Here is an 18,274-nt window from a genome sequence, read left to right on the forward strand (position 1 = left end):
TCAGTGTCCCCCTGGGACCTTTTTGTATTAAAAGCTCAGGCTCTGGTTTTTGCCATTTACTGCCTAGATGAACTTGTATAAATGACTTCATCTCTGTGAGTCTCAGTTTTTCCATCTGTAAAATGGAATAGTAAAATCGACTTCATGGTCTGGCTTTGAAACTTATGCAAAATAAACTAGATGTAAGCACATTGCACAGTACCTAAAGTGTAGGAAACATGCAATACCTTGTGGTTCTCTTCCTTCCCTGACCTTTTGTTCACTTTGTAACCCCTATAGTGCTATCCACTTTGCAGATACTCCATCAGTGTTATTCAAAATGTTGGTGAAAAAGCATGGGAATAATGCTTGACCAGGCTGAAAGCACAGTGGTTAAGAGCTTAGGTTTTAGAGTCACACACACCTGGGTTTGAATCCCAGTTTTGTCACTTATTTGCTGTGTGACCTTAGGCAAGTGAATTATCCTCTCTGGATCTCAATTTTACTTGTGTGTAAATGGGGGGCAATAATAGCGCTTCCTGGTGAATGCCGTTGTTAAAAGATTGAGGGATGTAATGTAAGAAAAGTATTTAGCCTAGTGCCTGGCATACAGTAAGCATGCTGAGCTGCTGTTGTTATTGTTATCCTCATTATTATTATTCTCAGCCTGGGAACAGGACTGATCTTGTCTAGAAGTACCCTCCTCACAGAGTGAGGAGGAGCCATGGGGCTGGTGGTTGGTTATCTCAATGTGCTCCCACCGTGTTCTCTTCCTGTCTGGTGAGATTGGGGGCCACACAGTTTGGGTCTCAGCCTCCCTGGATGTGTCCCTGGTGTCAGGTGGCCAGTGCTGCCTTTTTGGCATCTGACCAGACAGTTGTGTCTGCTCCTGACATGCAGACCTTCAGAGGATGCTTCTGTTGGGGACGTGGAAAGCCTGTGGGATGCTCCCCGGGTACTGCCGCTGCTCTCCCTCCTGCCCTGGACAGCGAGCTGCCCCCGTGGGGCCTCCACACCCTCCCTCCCCGCCCTGCTCCCCCTGGGTGCGCCTCTCCCCTACCTGATCCCACCTGGATTTAACCCCGAACGCCTTTCTTTCTTCTCTCTTTTTTTCCCTTTTCTTCCTTCTTCCTTCCCTCCCCTAGCCTCCAACTTTCATTCCCTTCCCTCTTTCTGTAACCTGGGGCTGTGTTCTCTCTGTCTGCCCCCAGCCTGCCTCACCCCGAGCTGGTTCCCGTCTCCTGCCTCCCCGGACTGTCGTGTCCACCGCATCCCTGAGGACCGGCGCAGTGCCCGGAAGCCCCCTGCTCCTTCTTGACTATGTCTCTGAGACTCAGCCTCTCACACCCCCTCAAAACACTTGCAAAGAAACTGCTCAGTCATGCAGTCTCCAGGGACAGGGCTTACTTAGTAACGTTTTTCTATAAAGCTACACTTGTGACCTCTGCTTCCGCAGGCTCATAGAATGGGAGAACTGGGAGGATCTTAAGGACCATCGAGGGCCACTGTATTTTACAGACAGGACACTGAGCCCCCCTAGTGGAAGGACTGACCCAACTCTCAGAGGGGTTCAGGGCACAGCTGAGATTAGAACCCAGGACTCCTTACTTAGGAAGACCCTGTAAAAACATGAAATTGCCAAAGTGGGCTGCACATGTCTTTCTCTATCTTTTTTTGTTGTTGTTAAATTTATTTATTTTATTTATTTATTTTTGGCTGCGTTGGGTCTTCGTTGCTGCACGCGGGCTTTTTCTAGCCTGTGGCGAGCGGGGCCTACTCTTCATTGCAGTGTGTGGGCTTCTCTTGCGGTGGCTTCTCTTGTTGCGGAGCACAGGCTCTAGGCGCGCGGGCTCAGTAGTTGTGGCTTGTAGGCTCTGGAGCACAGGCTCAGTAGTTGTGGCACACGGGCTTAGTTGCTCTTGCGGCATGTGGGATCTTGCTGGAACCAGGGCTTCTAACCTGTCTCCCTGCATTGGCAGAGACGGATTCTTAACCACTGTGCTACCAGGGGGAAGTCCTTCTCATCTTTTTTGAACGTATTTCATTCTGTTCTGTAACCTGCGTTCCTATACAGCTGCAGCTGAATCTTCCTCAGCCATTAGAGACAAGCTCTACCTCCCTTTGGAGAGCAGGGGAGTGGAGGTGGAGACAGACCTTCAGTAACAGGGACATACAGAAACCCATTACTTAAGGTCAGTCATGAGTGGGTTCCTCACCTGTTCTGTCTTCTTGCTTGTCCCAGGCTAACCTTCCTTTTTGGTTCTCAGCTGGCTGCCTGGCTCCCCACCTCACCCCCGGCCCTGCTGATGGGGCCTCTCGACTTGTCTTTGGTTCACCTGGCCTGACACTATCGCTTTTCAGTAATTATATTTTGTAGTTCAGTGTCATTGTCCATTGGTTAGAGCTGTGTTGTCCAAGATGGCGGCCTCATCTAGCTACTGGACACTTGAAATGTGACTGGTCCAAACTGAGGTGTTCTGTAGTGTGAAAAACAGACCAGATTTCAAAGACATAGTAACAAAAAGAATGTAAGCTGTCTCACATCGATAATTTTTGTATATTTTTATTGATTACAGGTTGAAAATATAATATTTTGGATATATTGAGTTAAATAAAGTAAATTATTAAAAATAAGTTCACCTGTTTTTTTCTTTTTTAATGCGGATACTATGAAAATTTAAAATATCTGGCTTGCATACATTCTATTGCCCAGCACTGGGTTATATGCCTTTCTCAAACCAGGGATCCATGAGAGGATTAAGCCTGATGGTCCCATTGGTGTGTACAAACGTCCCAGTCTTAGGAGAATTAAGACCAGTCACTCTCAAATCACTTTCTGTGTTCTATGGTTCAGAATAAGGAACCTGTTGAGAAAGGATGCCACCACCTGTTGTTTCTAACTTAATTCAGATTCCTTTAGTGTTTTCTCTTGTTATATAATGATGGCTGTTGGTTTGAGATAGATATTACTAAGCTTCTAAGAAGTTCTTTTTTTCTTTTTAAAATCCCAAACGAATGTTGCATTTTGCTAATTACTTTTTTCAGTATCTGAGAGGAACATAACACTTTCCTCTTCTTTGATTTATTGATGTACTGTTATTATGTTAATCGTTTTCATAATATTAGCTTATTCTTATATTTTTTTAGACAAACCTGCTGGACCATGTAGGATGATTCTTTTTCCCACTTGTTCTGTATTTGTTAGGTGTTAGGGTTTGGGGCTTCTTTCCATTGCTTTCTGTGCTCTGGGATAGATTATTTAGCATAAGAATTAGGTGTTACTTAAACACTAAATTATGAGGTCTGACAGGACTCACTGGTAGAATCACGTGGCCCTGGAAATTTGAGTTAACTTTTCCAGTTTCCGATTGTGGTGTTTAGCATACTCACCAGACACAGAAAAGTTTTGTTTGGACAAAAAATGGTAGGCAGTGCGAGGACTAGGTCAGAGCCTGCCTCTCCCCATTACTTCCAGAAATTCATTTTATGTTCCCGGCAGTGTTACGGACGACTGCAGTTTGGCGAAGATCCAGATTAAGAAGGGTGAATTGTGCTGAAAAAACGTGATTACCAAATTTAAATTGCAGTGGAAACAGTGAGCAGCAAACAGATACTGTAGAAAACCAAAGGAGAATTAAAAGACAGACTGAAATTTTCTCCTAGAACTCAGAGGAAAAACAAAGGAGACGAATACGATGACTTGTTTTCTAGGAGATGTCAAGTGTGTATGGAGTGTGAAAGGAGGGTGGGGCAGATGTGAGAAAATGTCTGTAATGACGAGGTAGTAAGGACAAAGCCACAGCTACGGTGTGAGTTCCATTGAGAGAGAGAGCGTGTGTGCGTATGGCGTGCGCACCTCTGTGTACCTCTGCGCCTGGGAGTGGGGAAGGGCCTCCGTCCTGGAGACGGACCTGCTCTGAGGCCAAGGGGCCAGGCTCCTGAGACCTACAGACCCAGGTTGGAATCTTGGCTCTCACGTTGACCACATATGTGGGTTTGAGCAAATTGCTTGACTTCTCTAACTAAGCTTTCATTTCTTCATCTGTAAAATGGGGCAATTATAGTATCTATCTGATAGGGTTGCTGTGAGAATTCAGTGAGCAAAGGATAAATGTACATAAAACGATTGACATTGTGCTTGACACTTAGTAAGTGCTCAGTAAAGTTAGCTGTTGTTGTTATTGTCATTATTATTGACCCGATTGTAAATTCTGGTTTCTCTGGGTGTTAGGCTAATGGGTGATTTAAATTCTCTTCTGTGGGCTTTCTGTATTGTCTAGGTTTTCTGTACGGAACATGTGCTAGGTCCCTGATCAAAAAAAAAAAAAAAAATGTTCTCTTTTTAAAAAGAGAACGTCTGAATGATGTTATTTGGAAAAAAAAAATATCCCAAGAATACAGAGAAAGGGAATTGAGCGCAGTCCGCAGGGTGAGAGTGGGAAATGAACGTGAGGCCCTGTGGGCCTCGTGACCAGCCCGGGAATCCGGGTGGGCTGCACTGTGGGCCGCTCTCCCTTCTGCTCACAGGGCCCTTTCTCTGTCACGTGGAGTGGAGGTAGTTCACAGGGTTGCACTTGGCCGCTGCCCTGCCTGGACAGCTGGTTCTAATTGTGCAGAGCTGCACAACACTAGGGCTGGAAAGGGAATGTTTGGGGAAGTTTGCATCATCTGCATGACCCTAAATCTGCGTGTTTGCTAAACAGACGGTAGTTTGAGGACTTGATGAAACAGTAGTGACTGTAAACCAGTCGCTGTACAGAAATGAACAGACTGGAAGCTGAGAAAGCTGAGCTCCTCCTACTAGGTCAGGGACTCCCACGCACCCCGACCCCGCAGAAGGCACCCATTTGTCCCCAGCGATTCTTTCGCCCTCTGTGGTTTGTCTAGCCAGGGCTTCTGAGCCCTTATGGAGGTCCTCGTGTTCATTTTCCCCCGGGGCCGGGCTCCTCCCTTTCTCCACACACAGCCCCTAGCAGGTGTTTCTTTCAGATTACTAAAATGAATTGCTCTCACCTGAGAAAATTATGTTGCCCGTATATGAGGATATAGTACAGGTTAGACTATATGTAGCACAGCACAAGAGCACGGGGTGGGTTGGGTCTGATAAAACCTACCCAGCGCACAGCATGAGGCTTTTGGAGCTGCTTCTGCTCAGTCCCTCTGCAGCCTTCCCATCCCACTCAGAGTAAACTCTAGTCCTTACCTGCCCTCGAGGCCTCCACCCCCTTCCTTCCTACCCCGTCTCCTCCCACCCGCCCCAGGCTCAAGCAGCTCCAGCCTCATTGCCCATCTTGTGCCTGTCAGAGATTCCAGGGTCTTCACACTCGCCACTTCCTTCGGCTGGAACCCTCTCCCTGGATCCTCGCAGAGCCCTGCTGCCAACCTCGTTCGTGGTCTCCACTCCAGTCGGTTTATCAGCCAGGCGTCCTGAGGCATCCGCTCCAATATTCCATTCCTTCATCCTGGTTAACATTTTTTATCATCATTTGACTTATCACAGATTTCTCATCTCTCTCCCCTCCTGTAGAACATAGAAAGCAAGAGCATGTTTGTTTGGTCCATTGCTGTATTTCATAAAACATACTTTAACTCTGGTATCGAATGTAGATGTGTTTTATAAATTGTCCATTACTGTTGTCTCTCCTTTTCTCTTTCCCTTCCTTCTTCATCCTTTCTTCTCACCCTTTCCCCTCTTTCTCCTTCTTCTCCTTCTCCTCCTTCTCCCCCCCAAGAAAGAGCTAAAGATGCCTCAGCCCACTGACAGTCACTCAGAAGGCTTGGATCTAGGAAATGTCTTTTTAGGTCTTCAACCTTCAGAAATAAAGCAGGAAAGTGCAGTGCTTTTGTTGTCTTGAGTTACAGTGATTTGTGTTCATGTCTGTCTCCCCCACTGGCCAGACACTGAGCTCCCCGAGGTCTCGTCTGACTGTCCTGGAGCCCCTCCAGCATGGGAGCTGGTGCTCAGCTGGCCCCCCCGCCCTCCCGTCTTCTTTCCCCTCTTCCCTGATCCCTCCCTTCTTCCTCTCGCTTCCTTTCTTTCTTCCATCCTTGCCTCCTTTTACCTTTCCTCCTTCCCTTTTCTTTTCCTTCCATTTTTCATCACAACCAATTTTGTCCCAGTGAGGGTCTAAGGCAGCCCCCCCAGTTAGCTGCTCCCTCCTCTGCGATTCACTTGGGTAAAGTCCTGACGTCTCCTGTGGGACAGGCCTGTTTCCTGAAGGTTCAGATGGCCATGATTTCACATGCTTACTCCATCAGAAGGTACAGAAGTGTCTAGTGGCCATCTGAAAACTATCTGTTATTTATGTTGACACATTTGCGTTATAGATGTTGACCCTGACAGGTTATAAGCAGGTTATGAGTTTATAAAAATTTTGTATATTTGAGTGTTTACTCAACTGTTAAAATTTAATTTAGAAGTTTACAATGTGTAATATTGTAACATGTCACCTATTAAAATTTGTTTCAAAGTAATCTTTTCATGATATTCAAATAGTACAGAAGAGCTTATGAAGAAACGCTTTGATCCCTTACTCCAGTCCCCTCCCCAGAGGATTTTCTTCTCCTGGTTATTTTGGAACTTTATTTGGTGCGCTGAGACCTCGATTTCATCAGCTTTATACAGTGTCTCTTGACTGCCTCACTTCCCATGCTTTTCCTCCCCTTCTTCACTTGCCACCCTTCTGTCAGCTGTACTTTTACACTGTCAAGTTAATTAAATTAACATCCTGACATTTTGCAGTTACACCAAGTCCATCAGTTTTCCTTAGGTTGACTCTAAAAGTTGCAAACCAGCAAACAGCATTCATTTTTATGGCTATGTAAATGTGTAAATGTCATTCATTGCCAAGCTAGGTAGTGTGCCAGGGTTGTATTCATTCTCTAAGGACCCTGGGCCATTCAAGAGAGAATATGCCTCACATCAGGGGCCCACAGATTCCCTTTTCTTTTAATCCATCAACTGCCTAATGTTGGGGAAAAAATAAAATATTTAAATGTATACAGCTATTAAAATATATATATTTAAACATTTAAAATATATACTATTTTAAATGTATATATACTATTTAAATACATATATAACATTTAAACATATACAAACAGGAATTTCTTGGTTTTTGTTATTCCTGGAGATTATAATTGCTTTTTTTCTATCATCATTTGCCCTCATCATGTCCTCAAACTTTTGCAAGTTTGCTGTTATGTTTTTATTCCTATCATATTTTAATTGCATTAATTTTTCCGGAGACCCTCCATCAGGCCTCTTTGTCTTAGTCCCACGTGAACTAGTTGTTCTTTAGCTCTTTTGCATGGCTGTTATTGCTGCGCTTCCCTTCACAGTCCTTGATGCTTGGACTGTTTCCTTTCCTTTTTTTTTTTTTTTTTTTAGTCACACTTATTGAGGTTTAATTTTATCCAGTAAAATTCACGCTTTTTAAAAATAATTAATTAATTAATTTATTTATTTATTTATTTTCGGCTGCATTGGGTCTTTGTTGCTGTGTGCGGGCTTTTCTCAGTTGTGTCCAGCGGAGGCTACTCTTCTTTGCGCGGCGCGGGCTTCTCACTGCGGGGGCTTCTCCTGTTGTGGAGCACGGGCTCTAGGTGTGCGTGCTTCAGCACTTGTGGCACGCGGACTCAGTAGTTGTGGCTCGCGGGCTCTAGAGCGCAGGCTCAGCAGTTGTGGCGCACGGGCTTAGTTGCTCCGTGGCATGTGGGATCTTCCCCGACCAGGGCTCGAACCTGTGTCCCCTGCATTGGCAGGCAGATTCTTAACCACTGCACCACCAGGGAAGTCCAAAATTCATGCTTTTTAGTGAACAGTTTGGTGAGTCTTGATAAATGTATACAGTAGTCCTCCCCTCATCCGAGGGGGATACATTCCAAGACCCCCAGAGGATGCCTGAAACCGCAGATACTGCCAAACCCTATGTACAGTTGAGCCATGAACAACATGGGGGTCAGGGGTACTGACCCTCCACACAGTTGAAAATCTGAGTATAACTTATAGGTGGCCCTCCTTATGCATGTTTCCTCCATATCTGAGGTTCTGCATCTGAGGGTTCAACCAACTGCCCATCATGTACTCCTGTAGTATTTACTATTGAAAAAAATCTGCATAAAAGTGGACCTGTGCAGTTCAAACTTGTGTTGTTCAAAGGTCAACTGTACTGTTTTTTTCTGTACTACATACATACTTATGATAAAGGTTAATTTATAAATTAGGCACAGTAAGAGAATAAAAACAATAGCTAATAATAAAATAGAACAATTATAGCAATATGCTGTAATAAAAGTTAGGTGAATGTGGTCTCTGTCTCTCAAAATAGCTTATTGTACAAATTTAATGCCTTTTTCATCTTAACTAAGCACTTATGCACTGTGGCTATAACTTTTGCCGTTTGAAGGGCGACAGCAAAACTAGCATGACTTTTTTAAAAGATATATTTATTTATTTGGTTGCTCTGGGTCTTAGTTGCGGCATGCAGGATCTCTCAGTTGCGGCACATGGGCTCTAGTTCCCTGACCAGGGATTGAACCCGGGTCCCCTGCATTGGGAGCATGGAGTCTCAACCACTGGACCACCAGGGAAGTCCCAAAACTAGCATGACTTTCTTTATTCTCCTTCACAGTTTCACGGGTAGAAGATTTGTTCTTACCGCAGATCTTAGCAACCTCAGCATATATTTTTTTCTTTCCTTATTAAGTCGAGAACTTTCGCCTTTTCATTTAAAGGAAGCACTTTACAGCTTCTTTTTGGCATACCCTAAGACTTTTTTTTTTTAATTTATTTATTTTTGGCTGCGTTGGGTTTTCGTTGCTGTGCGCGGGCTTTCTCTAGTTGCGGTGAGCGGGGGCTACTCTTTGTTGTGGTGCGCGGGCTTCTCATTGCGGTGGCTTCTCTTGTTGCAGAGCACGGGCTCTAGGCGCGCGGGCTTCAGTAGTTGTGGTGTGTGGGCTTCAGTAGTTGTGGCGCACGGGCTCTACAGTGCAGGCTCGGTAGTTGTGACGCACGGGCTTAGTTGCTCCGTAGCATGTGGGAGCTTCCTGGACCAGGGTTCGAAACTGTGTCCCCTGCATTGGCAGGCAGATTCTCAACTACTGCACCACCAGGGAAGTCCCTTGGCATATCCTAATTGCTAGCATCACTCCTCTTGTGCTTTGGGGCCATTATTAAGTATAAGGGTTACTTGAACACAAGCACTGTGACACCACCACAATCAATCTAATAACAGCCGGCTACTCGGTGACTGACAGGCAGGATATGCTGGACAAAGGGATGGTTCACGTTCTGAGCTGGACAGAGCTGTAGGGCATGAGAGATCTCATCACGCTTTAGAACGGTGCATGATTTAAAAATGTATGAATTGTTTATTTCTGGGATTTTCCATTTAATATGTTCGGACCTCAGTTGACTGCAGGTAACTAAAACTGCAGAAAGCGAAACAGTGGATAAGGTAGGCAGGACTACTGTTCTCTCATGGAACCACCACGATCCAGGGCGAGAACTTGCCTAGCATCTCAGAGCTTCCCTGTGTCCCTGGCAGCCAGTGATCTGGTTTCTGTCCCTATAGTTTTTACCTATCTCCAAATGTCATAAAAATGGAATCCTATAATATTTTTGTGTCTGGTTCCTTTTACTTAGCATAAAGCTTTTGACATTTATCTTTGCTGATGCCTGTATCAGTAGTTCATTCCTTTTTATTGCCGAGTAGTGTTTGATTATATGGACGGATCACAATTTGTCCCTTCATCAATTGATGGAAATCTGGGTTGTTTCCAGTTTGGGGAAATTGAGAATTTCCATATTGAGAACTGCCATAAACATGCATACAGTTTTTTTGTGTGTACAAATGAAATGTTTGCTTTAGTGAGATTGCTGGGTCACTTGGTCAAGTGTATGCTTAACATTAAAAGAAACTGTGAAACTGCTCTCCCAAATGGCTCTACCATTTTGCATTCCCAGCAGTGAGGTATGAGAGCTCTGAAATGCCTTACTCCTTAGTCAGACCCCACTGCCATCCCACAAACTGGCGCTGTCTCCCCCCCACTGCCTCAGTGGGTCACCCACTCCCTGGGGTGCTTTTAAAACTCCTTTGACTAGTGTGTGACTGTCCCACCAGTTCTTCTGAAGATTGTTCCAGAGGGTAGGATGGGAGGGATGGGGAGAAACTTGGAGGTAGAAGGAAGGAAAAAAGGTTGCCATTGAGCAAGATGGTAATGTGGTGTCATTGGCTGGTGCCGCCTGGTGGTGGTCCCTGAGGTCAGATTTAGTGACCTTTCCTTGACGTGGTGCATCTTCCATGTGGGCATGTTTTAGGAATGTGATTTGGAGAAGATTCCAGTTAGAATTAAACACATGCGTGGAAGGGCCACATGCGGCTGCCTGTGGCTCAGTGGCTTAGATCCTGTGGGGGTCTTCAGGGAGGACTTGTCCCACTCCCCAGGTCTCCTCTTCCAGGGCCTTACCTCATTGACCCCAGGCACAGTCAGGGTCAGGCCTTTCTCAGGCCACCTCAGGGCACCTGACTTCCAAAACCCTAAGCACAAAGCTGGTGGCCAGAGAAGCCTCGAGGGTGAGCCGAAACCAGTGTTGACTCTCGCTGTCACCTAGGAATGCTTGCACATGGGGGTATTAAGACAGGGTTGTTTTTATATTGGTTAGGGATTTTTTTCCATGGACAGTGTCTTTGTAATAAACATTCTCTTTTGTCAGATTGAATGTCTAAATGAATCTCATGTCGTTAGGTGTTTTTACTTAAGGCAGCTGGTCAGACACCCTTTTGGTTCTGGGCGTGCTGATTTTGAGGTGCCTGTGGGAGGCCAAGGGAGATGTGGCCAGGAGGTGGCTGAGTATCCTGGTCTAGAGTCAGGAGAGAAACTTGGGCCGGACGTGGGCTTGTGGTGGAAGCCGTGGCGGTGTGTGTGATCTTCCAGGAAGGGATGCAGATGTAGAGAGTATGACTTACAGTTGGGTCCTGAGATGCATTTGAAGGGCACGGCACTTCAGGCCTAACTGCTCAGCCAGCACGTTTGTCTTTGGCCATTCCCACAGCACCCCCCTGACTTCCTGGTAGACCCTGATCTGCGTCTATTCCAGCTGGTAGGCAGCCAACCCTCACTAAAGCCCTTATAAAAGTTCCAGGTGTGGGGCAAAAAATAATGTCATTAATAATACAGAGGCTGGATATGAGTTAGAAGGAAGCCTTGTAACTGAGGGGTAGAGAACTTTCCTTTCCTGCATTCTCTGCCAGGGGTCGCCAAGGCACAAGCTGGCAAAGCCGGGCAGTTAGTTAATGGCTTTTCCTTCACCCTTTTATCTACTTCCCCCAGGTAATCTCATTAGATTGCTCCTGTTACCTCCCTTGGAGAGGAACCAGCCTCACTGTTAGGTAACATTTAGGTCATTTGACTCCTCAAATTATAATGCTAAATCTGCTAGAAAAGAAGAGACTAGGCTCCTGAAGAAAATATTAAGGCGACCTGTCCTTCTGCCCCCTTTTGTTTATATGAGAGATGGGAGGGGCCAACTTCCGGAAGGAATCTGAGGTCATCCCAGGAGCTTCTCTGATTGCAGTGGGCTTGGCCCAGCACGTCCTCTGGTTCCAGGAATGGAGGATGTCACTTGGTCAGTGAAATCTGAGCATCTTCAGCCAGATTTTAATTTTAAGTTAGCCCTGGGGTATGACTCCTGCTCAATATAACATTATACCCTCTCTCAGACAATTTGCATTAAGAAAGGGCTTCTGGTCCCGGTCCCGGGGAGCTGGCAGAGTGGCAGTGGCGGGGTTGAGAATAATTTGGCACAGAAATCCTGGGAGACGTGGCCGGGGTTATGGAGAAAAGTATCCTGCTTCTCACCTCACCTCTGGGGGTCCCAGGATACACCTCCACCTATAGACCCAGCCCTCTTCTCCAGAGGAGGAGGAGAATCTCTCCCACCCTGGGAGGACATAGATGGCCAAGGCTTCAGTCCCTCCCCATCTCTGTGTCCACATTCCAGTTAGATGCCCTGCTGTATTTGCATCCCCATTGGAATCACTGTTGAAATTGACTCTGTGCTTCCCAGGAACTAGCCAGCTGTGGATGGAGTAAGAAGGAGAAACATAGTCTCGCTCCCAACGTCGTGGCCTTTACCCGGAGGTTTAACCAGGTAAGAACGCCGTTGCATGTGCCTGTGCAGATAGCGCTCTGTTGTCCCCCATAGGCTGGGAGCCCCTCCAGGCTTCAGTCTCAGGCACCTGGCCCCAGGTCCAAACCCCTCTTCCTAAACCCTCACCTTCATCTGTGCTTTTTCACACAGCGGGTGGAATTGAACACATCTTTTCTGTGTTTAAATCATTTCGATGGCTTCCAATTCCACTTAAGCTAAGGTTCGGGCACCTTAATGTGCCCTACAAGGTCCTGCGTGGTGGGTCTGGCTTCTGTCCACCCCTCCAGCCTCATCTCTTGTCTGTCCCCCCACTCTGTGGGCTTCGGCCATCCTGGCCTCCCACCTCTTTCCTGCTGCATCATATCTTGGTCTCATCAGGCCCCCATTTGTGCTGTCCTCCCTGTTCAGCTCCCAACCAGATCTCAGCGGGAATGTCACTCTCTCTAGGAGCCTCCCATGAATCTCAGCCTGTATAAGGTCTCCCCGTCATACGTCCCCTCAGTGCACCTGTACTTCTCCATGTGGTCCTTTCCCCATCTGTCCTCATTCTGTGTAACTCTTTAGTCTCCATCTTCCTTGGCCATCTGTGGGCTCCACGAGGGCAGGAATCATGTCTATCTTGTTCATCACTGTGTCCCCCACCACCTTGCCCAATGTCAGGCATATAATAGACCTTCAGTAAATATATGTAGAATGAATGAATGAGGTACTCAGGAAACACTTCTTGAATTGAATTTCTTTGAATTTCTGATGGCCTGGTCACTGGCCGCACGCATGCTACTACAAACCGACTTGGTCCAGTCAGAACCTTTGCTCCAGGTAGGAAGCTCTGCATCCCCACCTAAAGGAATGATATCAGGGACTTGGACCAACTAAGTGGGGTGGGCTTCTGACTGCTCAGACAGACCTGCCAGAACATGATCTTCAGTAGAAAGTACCCTGCAAGACCCCTTTGAATAAACCAAAGCTCCAAATGGGGCTGTTGACAGCTTTTCCTCTTTCTTCTTGCTCTTCTGGTTTCAGATGAGGACAGTGGCCTAGAGGTTGCATAGTGTACGTGACTGGGGCTCTGGGTGTTGGGCCTGGGTTCCCTTTGGGCCTTCCCTCCAGCTGGGCCATCCCGCTCGGAAATGCCGGGTCCTGCGCATTACCATTACTCACCTCTCTCCAGGCTTCTCCAGCCCCGGGTGGTTACCATTCCAAGCATAGTGGGAGCCTCAGAGAGGCGTCAGCTTGTGTTCTGATGATCAAGGCCAGAGTTCACATTATTGTTGTTTTCTGAGATACAACAGGAACTAAGGAAGGCCTAGCCACATCTGTGGTAGGGACTATACACCCTTTGTTTTGAAAAGAGAAATACTGAAGCCTTTTTTTTTTTCTTCTTCTTTATTTTCAAAATCTTTTCCTTTTCAACTGAGCTTAGTCTTTAAAAAACCAGATGTGTACACAGTATCAGGGGATTCATAGTTTCCTTAGCAAAACTATTTGACTGGGAGCCAGCTCAGTCCCACCTCTGATCAGCTACAGAGCTCCCGGAGGAGGGCCACTGGCGGCTCTGATGTAATCTGCTTTGCACGCGGAGGCCAGGTCAGCTTGGCAAAGGGCAGTGCAGCTTGTTCTGCGAACAATTGTATTGTGTCCAGCTCAGACCAAGTGGGTGAAATGAGCCAGAAGTAAAGCTGCATTTTCCCAAACAGAATGCTCTGAGAAATGGTCTCCCTGCTGGCCTGTGAGCCACTTAGAGAGCAGTTCCTGGACACAGCCCTGGTAGCTCTGGTTTGAAAACTGGCCAGCGGTCAGTCCATCAGCCGCTGGGGCTGCTTTCCCTGAGATGAACTGATTAGCGTCTCTTCCTGGCAGACTTTCATGTGTGACAACAAAGCTGCTCATCAGACTCCAGATAAAGGCAAACAGGTCACTTACCTTTCTGAGCCTGTTTCTTTATCTGTGAATGAGAATAATAATAGTACTCACTTTGCACAGTTGTTACGAAAATTAAATGAAATGATATAGGTAGAGCTCTTAGCGCTGTGTCTGTATGTAGTAGGCATCCAAACATTTTTTCGGGAAGAAAGGGAAGATTAGCTGATTGGAAGGAGGTTGCGAGGGAATCTGAGGCTCCCTGTGGCCAAACCAAAAATCCAGCAGCCAGTGTTCTGGTCAGCCTCTGAGGACTTGCCTGCTTCTCCATGGGGCCTGAGTCCCTTGGGATTTGTTTATAGAGTGGCTGAGATGGAAGAGCTTGGCCAAGTTCCCTAAGGGTCTGTTATGTTCCAGGCTTGTGTCTTGGCCCCAGGGAGTTCACCATAAAGCCAGAAGTTCTCAGTCTTTTTCCGATCACGGGCTCTTTTGAGAATCTGACAATATCACATATGAACCTGCCCTCAGATAAATACATAGATATATACATTTGCATTTAATTTGAGTGGGTTTGCTGCCTGCCCTGCCCACTGCCCCCCAAAATCTGTACATGAACACTTTAGAGGTCTGTGGACTGCAGGCTGAGGAGCTGTGGTCGCATGGAATCACACAGACCTGAGTTTGCACCTTAGCTCTGCAACTTGTTGCCTGTATGATCTTGGGTTGTCTTTCAGCCTCTGACCTTCCTCATTTATAAAATAGGAAGAATCATTTCAAGTGATTTTTGAAGATTAAATGAGAATCATGGATGTAAAGGGTTTAGCTCAGCACTTGACATATAGTAAACAAGTAATATTAGCCTTAAAAAGGGTGGTAGTATAGTGGGAGCTACAAACTGAAAGGAAGGTTAGCCTTGGGCCTAAGTGCTGGCGGTAGGGTTGGGATTGTGTCCTGAAGATGAAGCATTAGGAAGAGATGGAGAGGGAATTCGGATAACTTGGTTCCATTCCAGGCTCTGCTGCTAACCTGTTCTGAGGCCTCAGGCAAGTCCAAGTCTGGGTCTCAGGACCCTTATGTATTAGCAGAGATTGGACCGGGCACAGGTTCCCAATGCTTTGCCCTGGAGGACTGCTTTAACTTTTCTCATGGACTCATATATATATATATATATATATATATATATATATATACACGTACGTAGTTCTTAATGACTGAAGCCCCAGCTCAAACTCACCTTACTGGCTTATTGTAACAACGTCCAGGGAGAGACTAGACTTCACGTATTGCTCGGGGCCTTGGATGGTGCTGCTCTCTCCACCTGGAGGTCCCTGGAGACGTTCAGGGAGGTGTTTTCTCTGTGCTGGCTCCCCTCAGGCGGCCTCCTCCTCTGTGGTTCCAAGATGGCTGCCAACAGCTCATTGTGAGGGCAACCCCTGCAGAAAAGACCTTCCTCTTTTTCAGTAGCCCCATTTGATGTCCTGGAATAGAGACTCTGGGGTTGACGGCCCTGGCTTGGGTCCCATCCTGTGCTTCGTGATCTCATCACCCTGACCAGGAAACAGGAGGCTCTGGCTGGCCAGGTCTCAGAAACAGGCCTTCCCGTGGAGGTAAGGTAGGGGGCCAAGGCCGCAGGGACTGAGATTGGAGGACTGGCAGTTCCTCAGGGAAAGTTGGTGCTCGGGCAGGAAAAGGCTGAGTGATGGCCAGAACCTCCCACAGACCCTCTTCCCTCTTGCACTCTTCCATCCAGCTCTGAGCTTTCTCCCCTGATCAATCTGCTGATACCCCATCCATGCATCATTAGCCTAGTCACTGAACATTCCTGATCCCTCTTGGCTTTAATCGAGACTATTTAAAGAACAGTTATTGAGCACTTCGGCTCAACTTACTGAGTTAGATACTGTGCTAAGCATTTAACCTGCATCATCTAATTCTGTTTTCAAAAACCCACTGAGGCTGATATTTTAAACCCATTTTATGGATGAGGAAGCTGAGGTTCTGGAAAGTGAAGTAACTTGCTCAAAGCCACATAGCTGGTGAGTTTCTTTACTGAGGGGCCTCCCCATTTTTCTGAACATGACTCCAGTAGAAACCCCTGTTCTTCCAGACCTCATTTATCACAGGACTGGGAGGCAGTGTTAGCATTTTCCCTTCCAAATGCTACCTCCAAACAATTATTCTTTCCTCATTGTATAAACCCTCTTTCATTTGAGGCTCATTACTTCTGGTTATATTCATTTATTTATTTAATAGACCTTGACTGAACATGGTACCGGGCTCTGTGCTAGGTTCAGGGGGTCAGCAGTAAACTGGATGTAGCCCTTGCCATCATTAGCTCATAGTCTGGTGGGGGAGACAGACGTGATGGAGGGGATTACAGTCCAGGGGAATCAGTGCTAGGGTGGGAAAACCAGAGGAGAGGTGTGGGCAGTAGAAAGGGAGGCCAGGAGACTGGATTGGAGTCTGTCCCATTAATCTAGGTGAACGACAGAGATGCAAAGTGGCCGGGCTTGAGAGAATATTAAGAGACTGAATGATAGCACTGGGTGATTGATTGGATTTGGAGGGAGATGACAGGGAGGCAAAGGAGGCCCCGCTTTGGTCCTTGGCAGCACCACTCTTTGAGATGGTGAGTACAGAGGAGGAGGAGCAGTTGTGAGAGAGGAGATGACAGAGAGGAGAGAGGTTTGGACGTGTGAGCTCAACCATGCAGCAGGTAACTGGATATTTGTGTCTGGGAGTCAGGGGAAAGATCCAGCTTGAAGATGCAGATATTGGAGTCACCTGCATTTGAAGCCACAGGAGTAGATGAGATTACCCAGGGAGCAACAGAGGCCCACGGGAGAGCCTCAGGGCTTATGGGAAGGGCAGAGGAGAAGGGGCGGAGAAAGAGCAGCCTGGGCATGAGAAGAACACCCAGAAAGGCTGGTGTCTTGGAAATCAGTGTCTCAAGGGTAACAGGATGCTACAGAATGGGTCATTTAAAAGGACTAAAAAAAGAGTCTTTTATGTTTAGCAGCACAGCGGTGGTAGGCTCAGCAGGAGCTGTTTTGTGGGGATGTGAAATGGAAGCTGGGCTGTAGCAGCTTGAGCGGTAGATGTGAGGAAATGGAGAGAGCAGGTGTAGGCGATGCTTGAACAGTGGCTCTAAGGAGAAAGATGAGAAGAAGGGGGTGGCTGGAGGAGTTGAAGACGTTCAGGGAGGTGTTAATATTCCTTTCTTCTTTTCAGCAGAAAGAGCCTTGGGGGTGTACATATTTTGAATGGAAAGAGCCAGTAGACCGGGAAAAATTAAAGATGAGGAGAGAGAGGGAATACATAATGAAGTGAAGTCCCAGCGAAGGTGGGAGAGGCTGAGGCCTGGGACCACTTCATCGTAAAAGGCGAGTCTGCAGAAAGGAAAGATACAGACACAGGTCTGCTTGTAGGTGTGGTGCAAGGAGGTTCACGCCTCCTCTTTCCTCAGTGCAATAGGAGGTGAAGGCGGGGAAGCAGGAGGAAAGCTTGAGGGGTTTGGGGGGAGCTTGAAAAAGCCACTCCAGGGGAAAGAGAAGGTTGACTATGGAAATATAGAAAGACTTGTGGGCAGAGCCGATGGAAATAGAGACTGTGGCCTTTAAAGTAGCCCCAGGGCATGAGGGTAGATGGTTCTCTCTAGTTGCACTTTGCAGCCTAAAGAGAGGGGCACAGGAGGGCAAGTGGTTGGATCCATCCATTATGAGCAAAGCAGGTTTTTTGAAGGACCATGGGGCAAGGGACCTAAAAGTACTGGCTAAGAAGGGGCTGAAGTGACAAATGATAAGGGATCCGTCTGCTCAAGAGGAAAAGGGCCACCAAGGACTCCAAGGCATGGTGAGAGGGAAGGATGGGCACAGCAGTGGGGCTGGGGTCAAGGAGCAGGTGAGGATTAGAAGGTTAAAGGTTGTGGCCCGAGACTGGAACTTCAGGTTTCTGATGCAGGGCATTCCTGGGTAATATGGAGAAGGGGGTGACTGGAGTGATAGGTGGGTAACAGTTGCTGAAGTGACCACGGTCATTCACAGTGATGTTGATGTTACCCAAGGAATAAGGCAGGGTTTGCTATGGAGAGGAAGGCAGTGGTCCAGATTCCGATCTGCTTGCTATCTCTAAAGTTTTACCTTTCCAGAATGTAAAAAAAAAAAAGGGACTCATATATATGTAGCCTTTTCTGACTGTCTTTTCACTTAGCCATATGCATTTAAGATTCATCCTTGTCTTTTATATGGCTTGATGGCTTTTTTATGAATACTGCTCATTGTA

General features: G+C 46.8%; 1 protein-coding gene across 5 annotated transcripts in view; it reads left to right on the forward strand.

Annotated features, from left to right (window-relative positions):
• The window catches only part of RALGPS1 (Ral GEF with PH domain and SH3 binding motif 1), a 287,071-nt gene that overhangs the window by 82,789 nt on the left and 186,008 nt on the right, over nt 1–18,274 (forward strand). For all 5 annotated transcript variants that reach the window (XM_036854415.1, XM_036854412.1, XM_036854416.1 and 2 more), the window contains exon 5: nt 12,050–12,133. In XM_036854415.1, coding sequence (XP_036710310.1) covers nt 12,050–12,133 — 84 coding nt within the window. The remainder of the gene's footprint in view (nt 1–12,049; nt 12,134–18,274) is intronic.

The sequence above is a fragment of the Balaenoptera musculus genome, chromosome 6 (assembly GCF_009873245.2).
Source record: "Balaenoptera musculus isolate JJ_BM4_2016_0621 chromosome 6, mBalMus1.pri.v3, whole genome shotgun sequence".
NCBI classification, from domain to species: domain Eukaryota; kingdom Metazoa; phylum Chordata; class Mammalia; order Artiodactyla; family Balaenopteridae; genus Balaenoptera; species Balaenoptera musculus.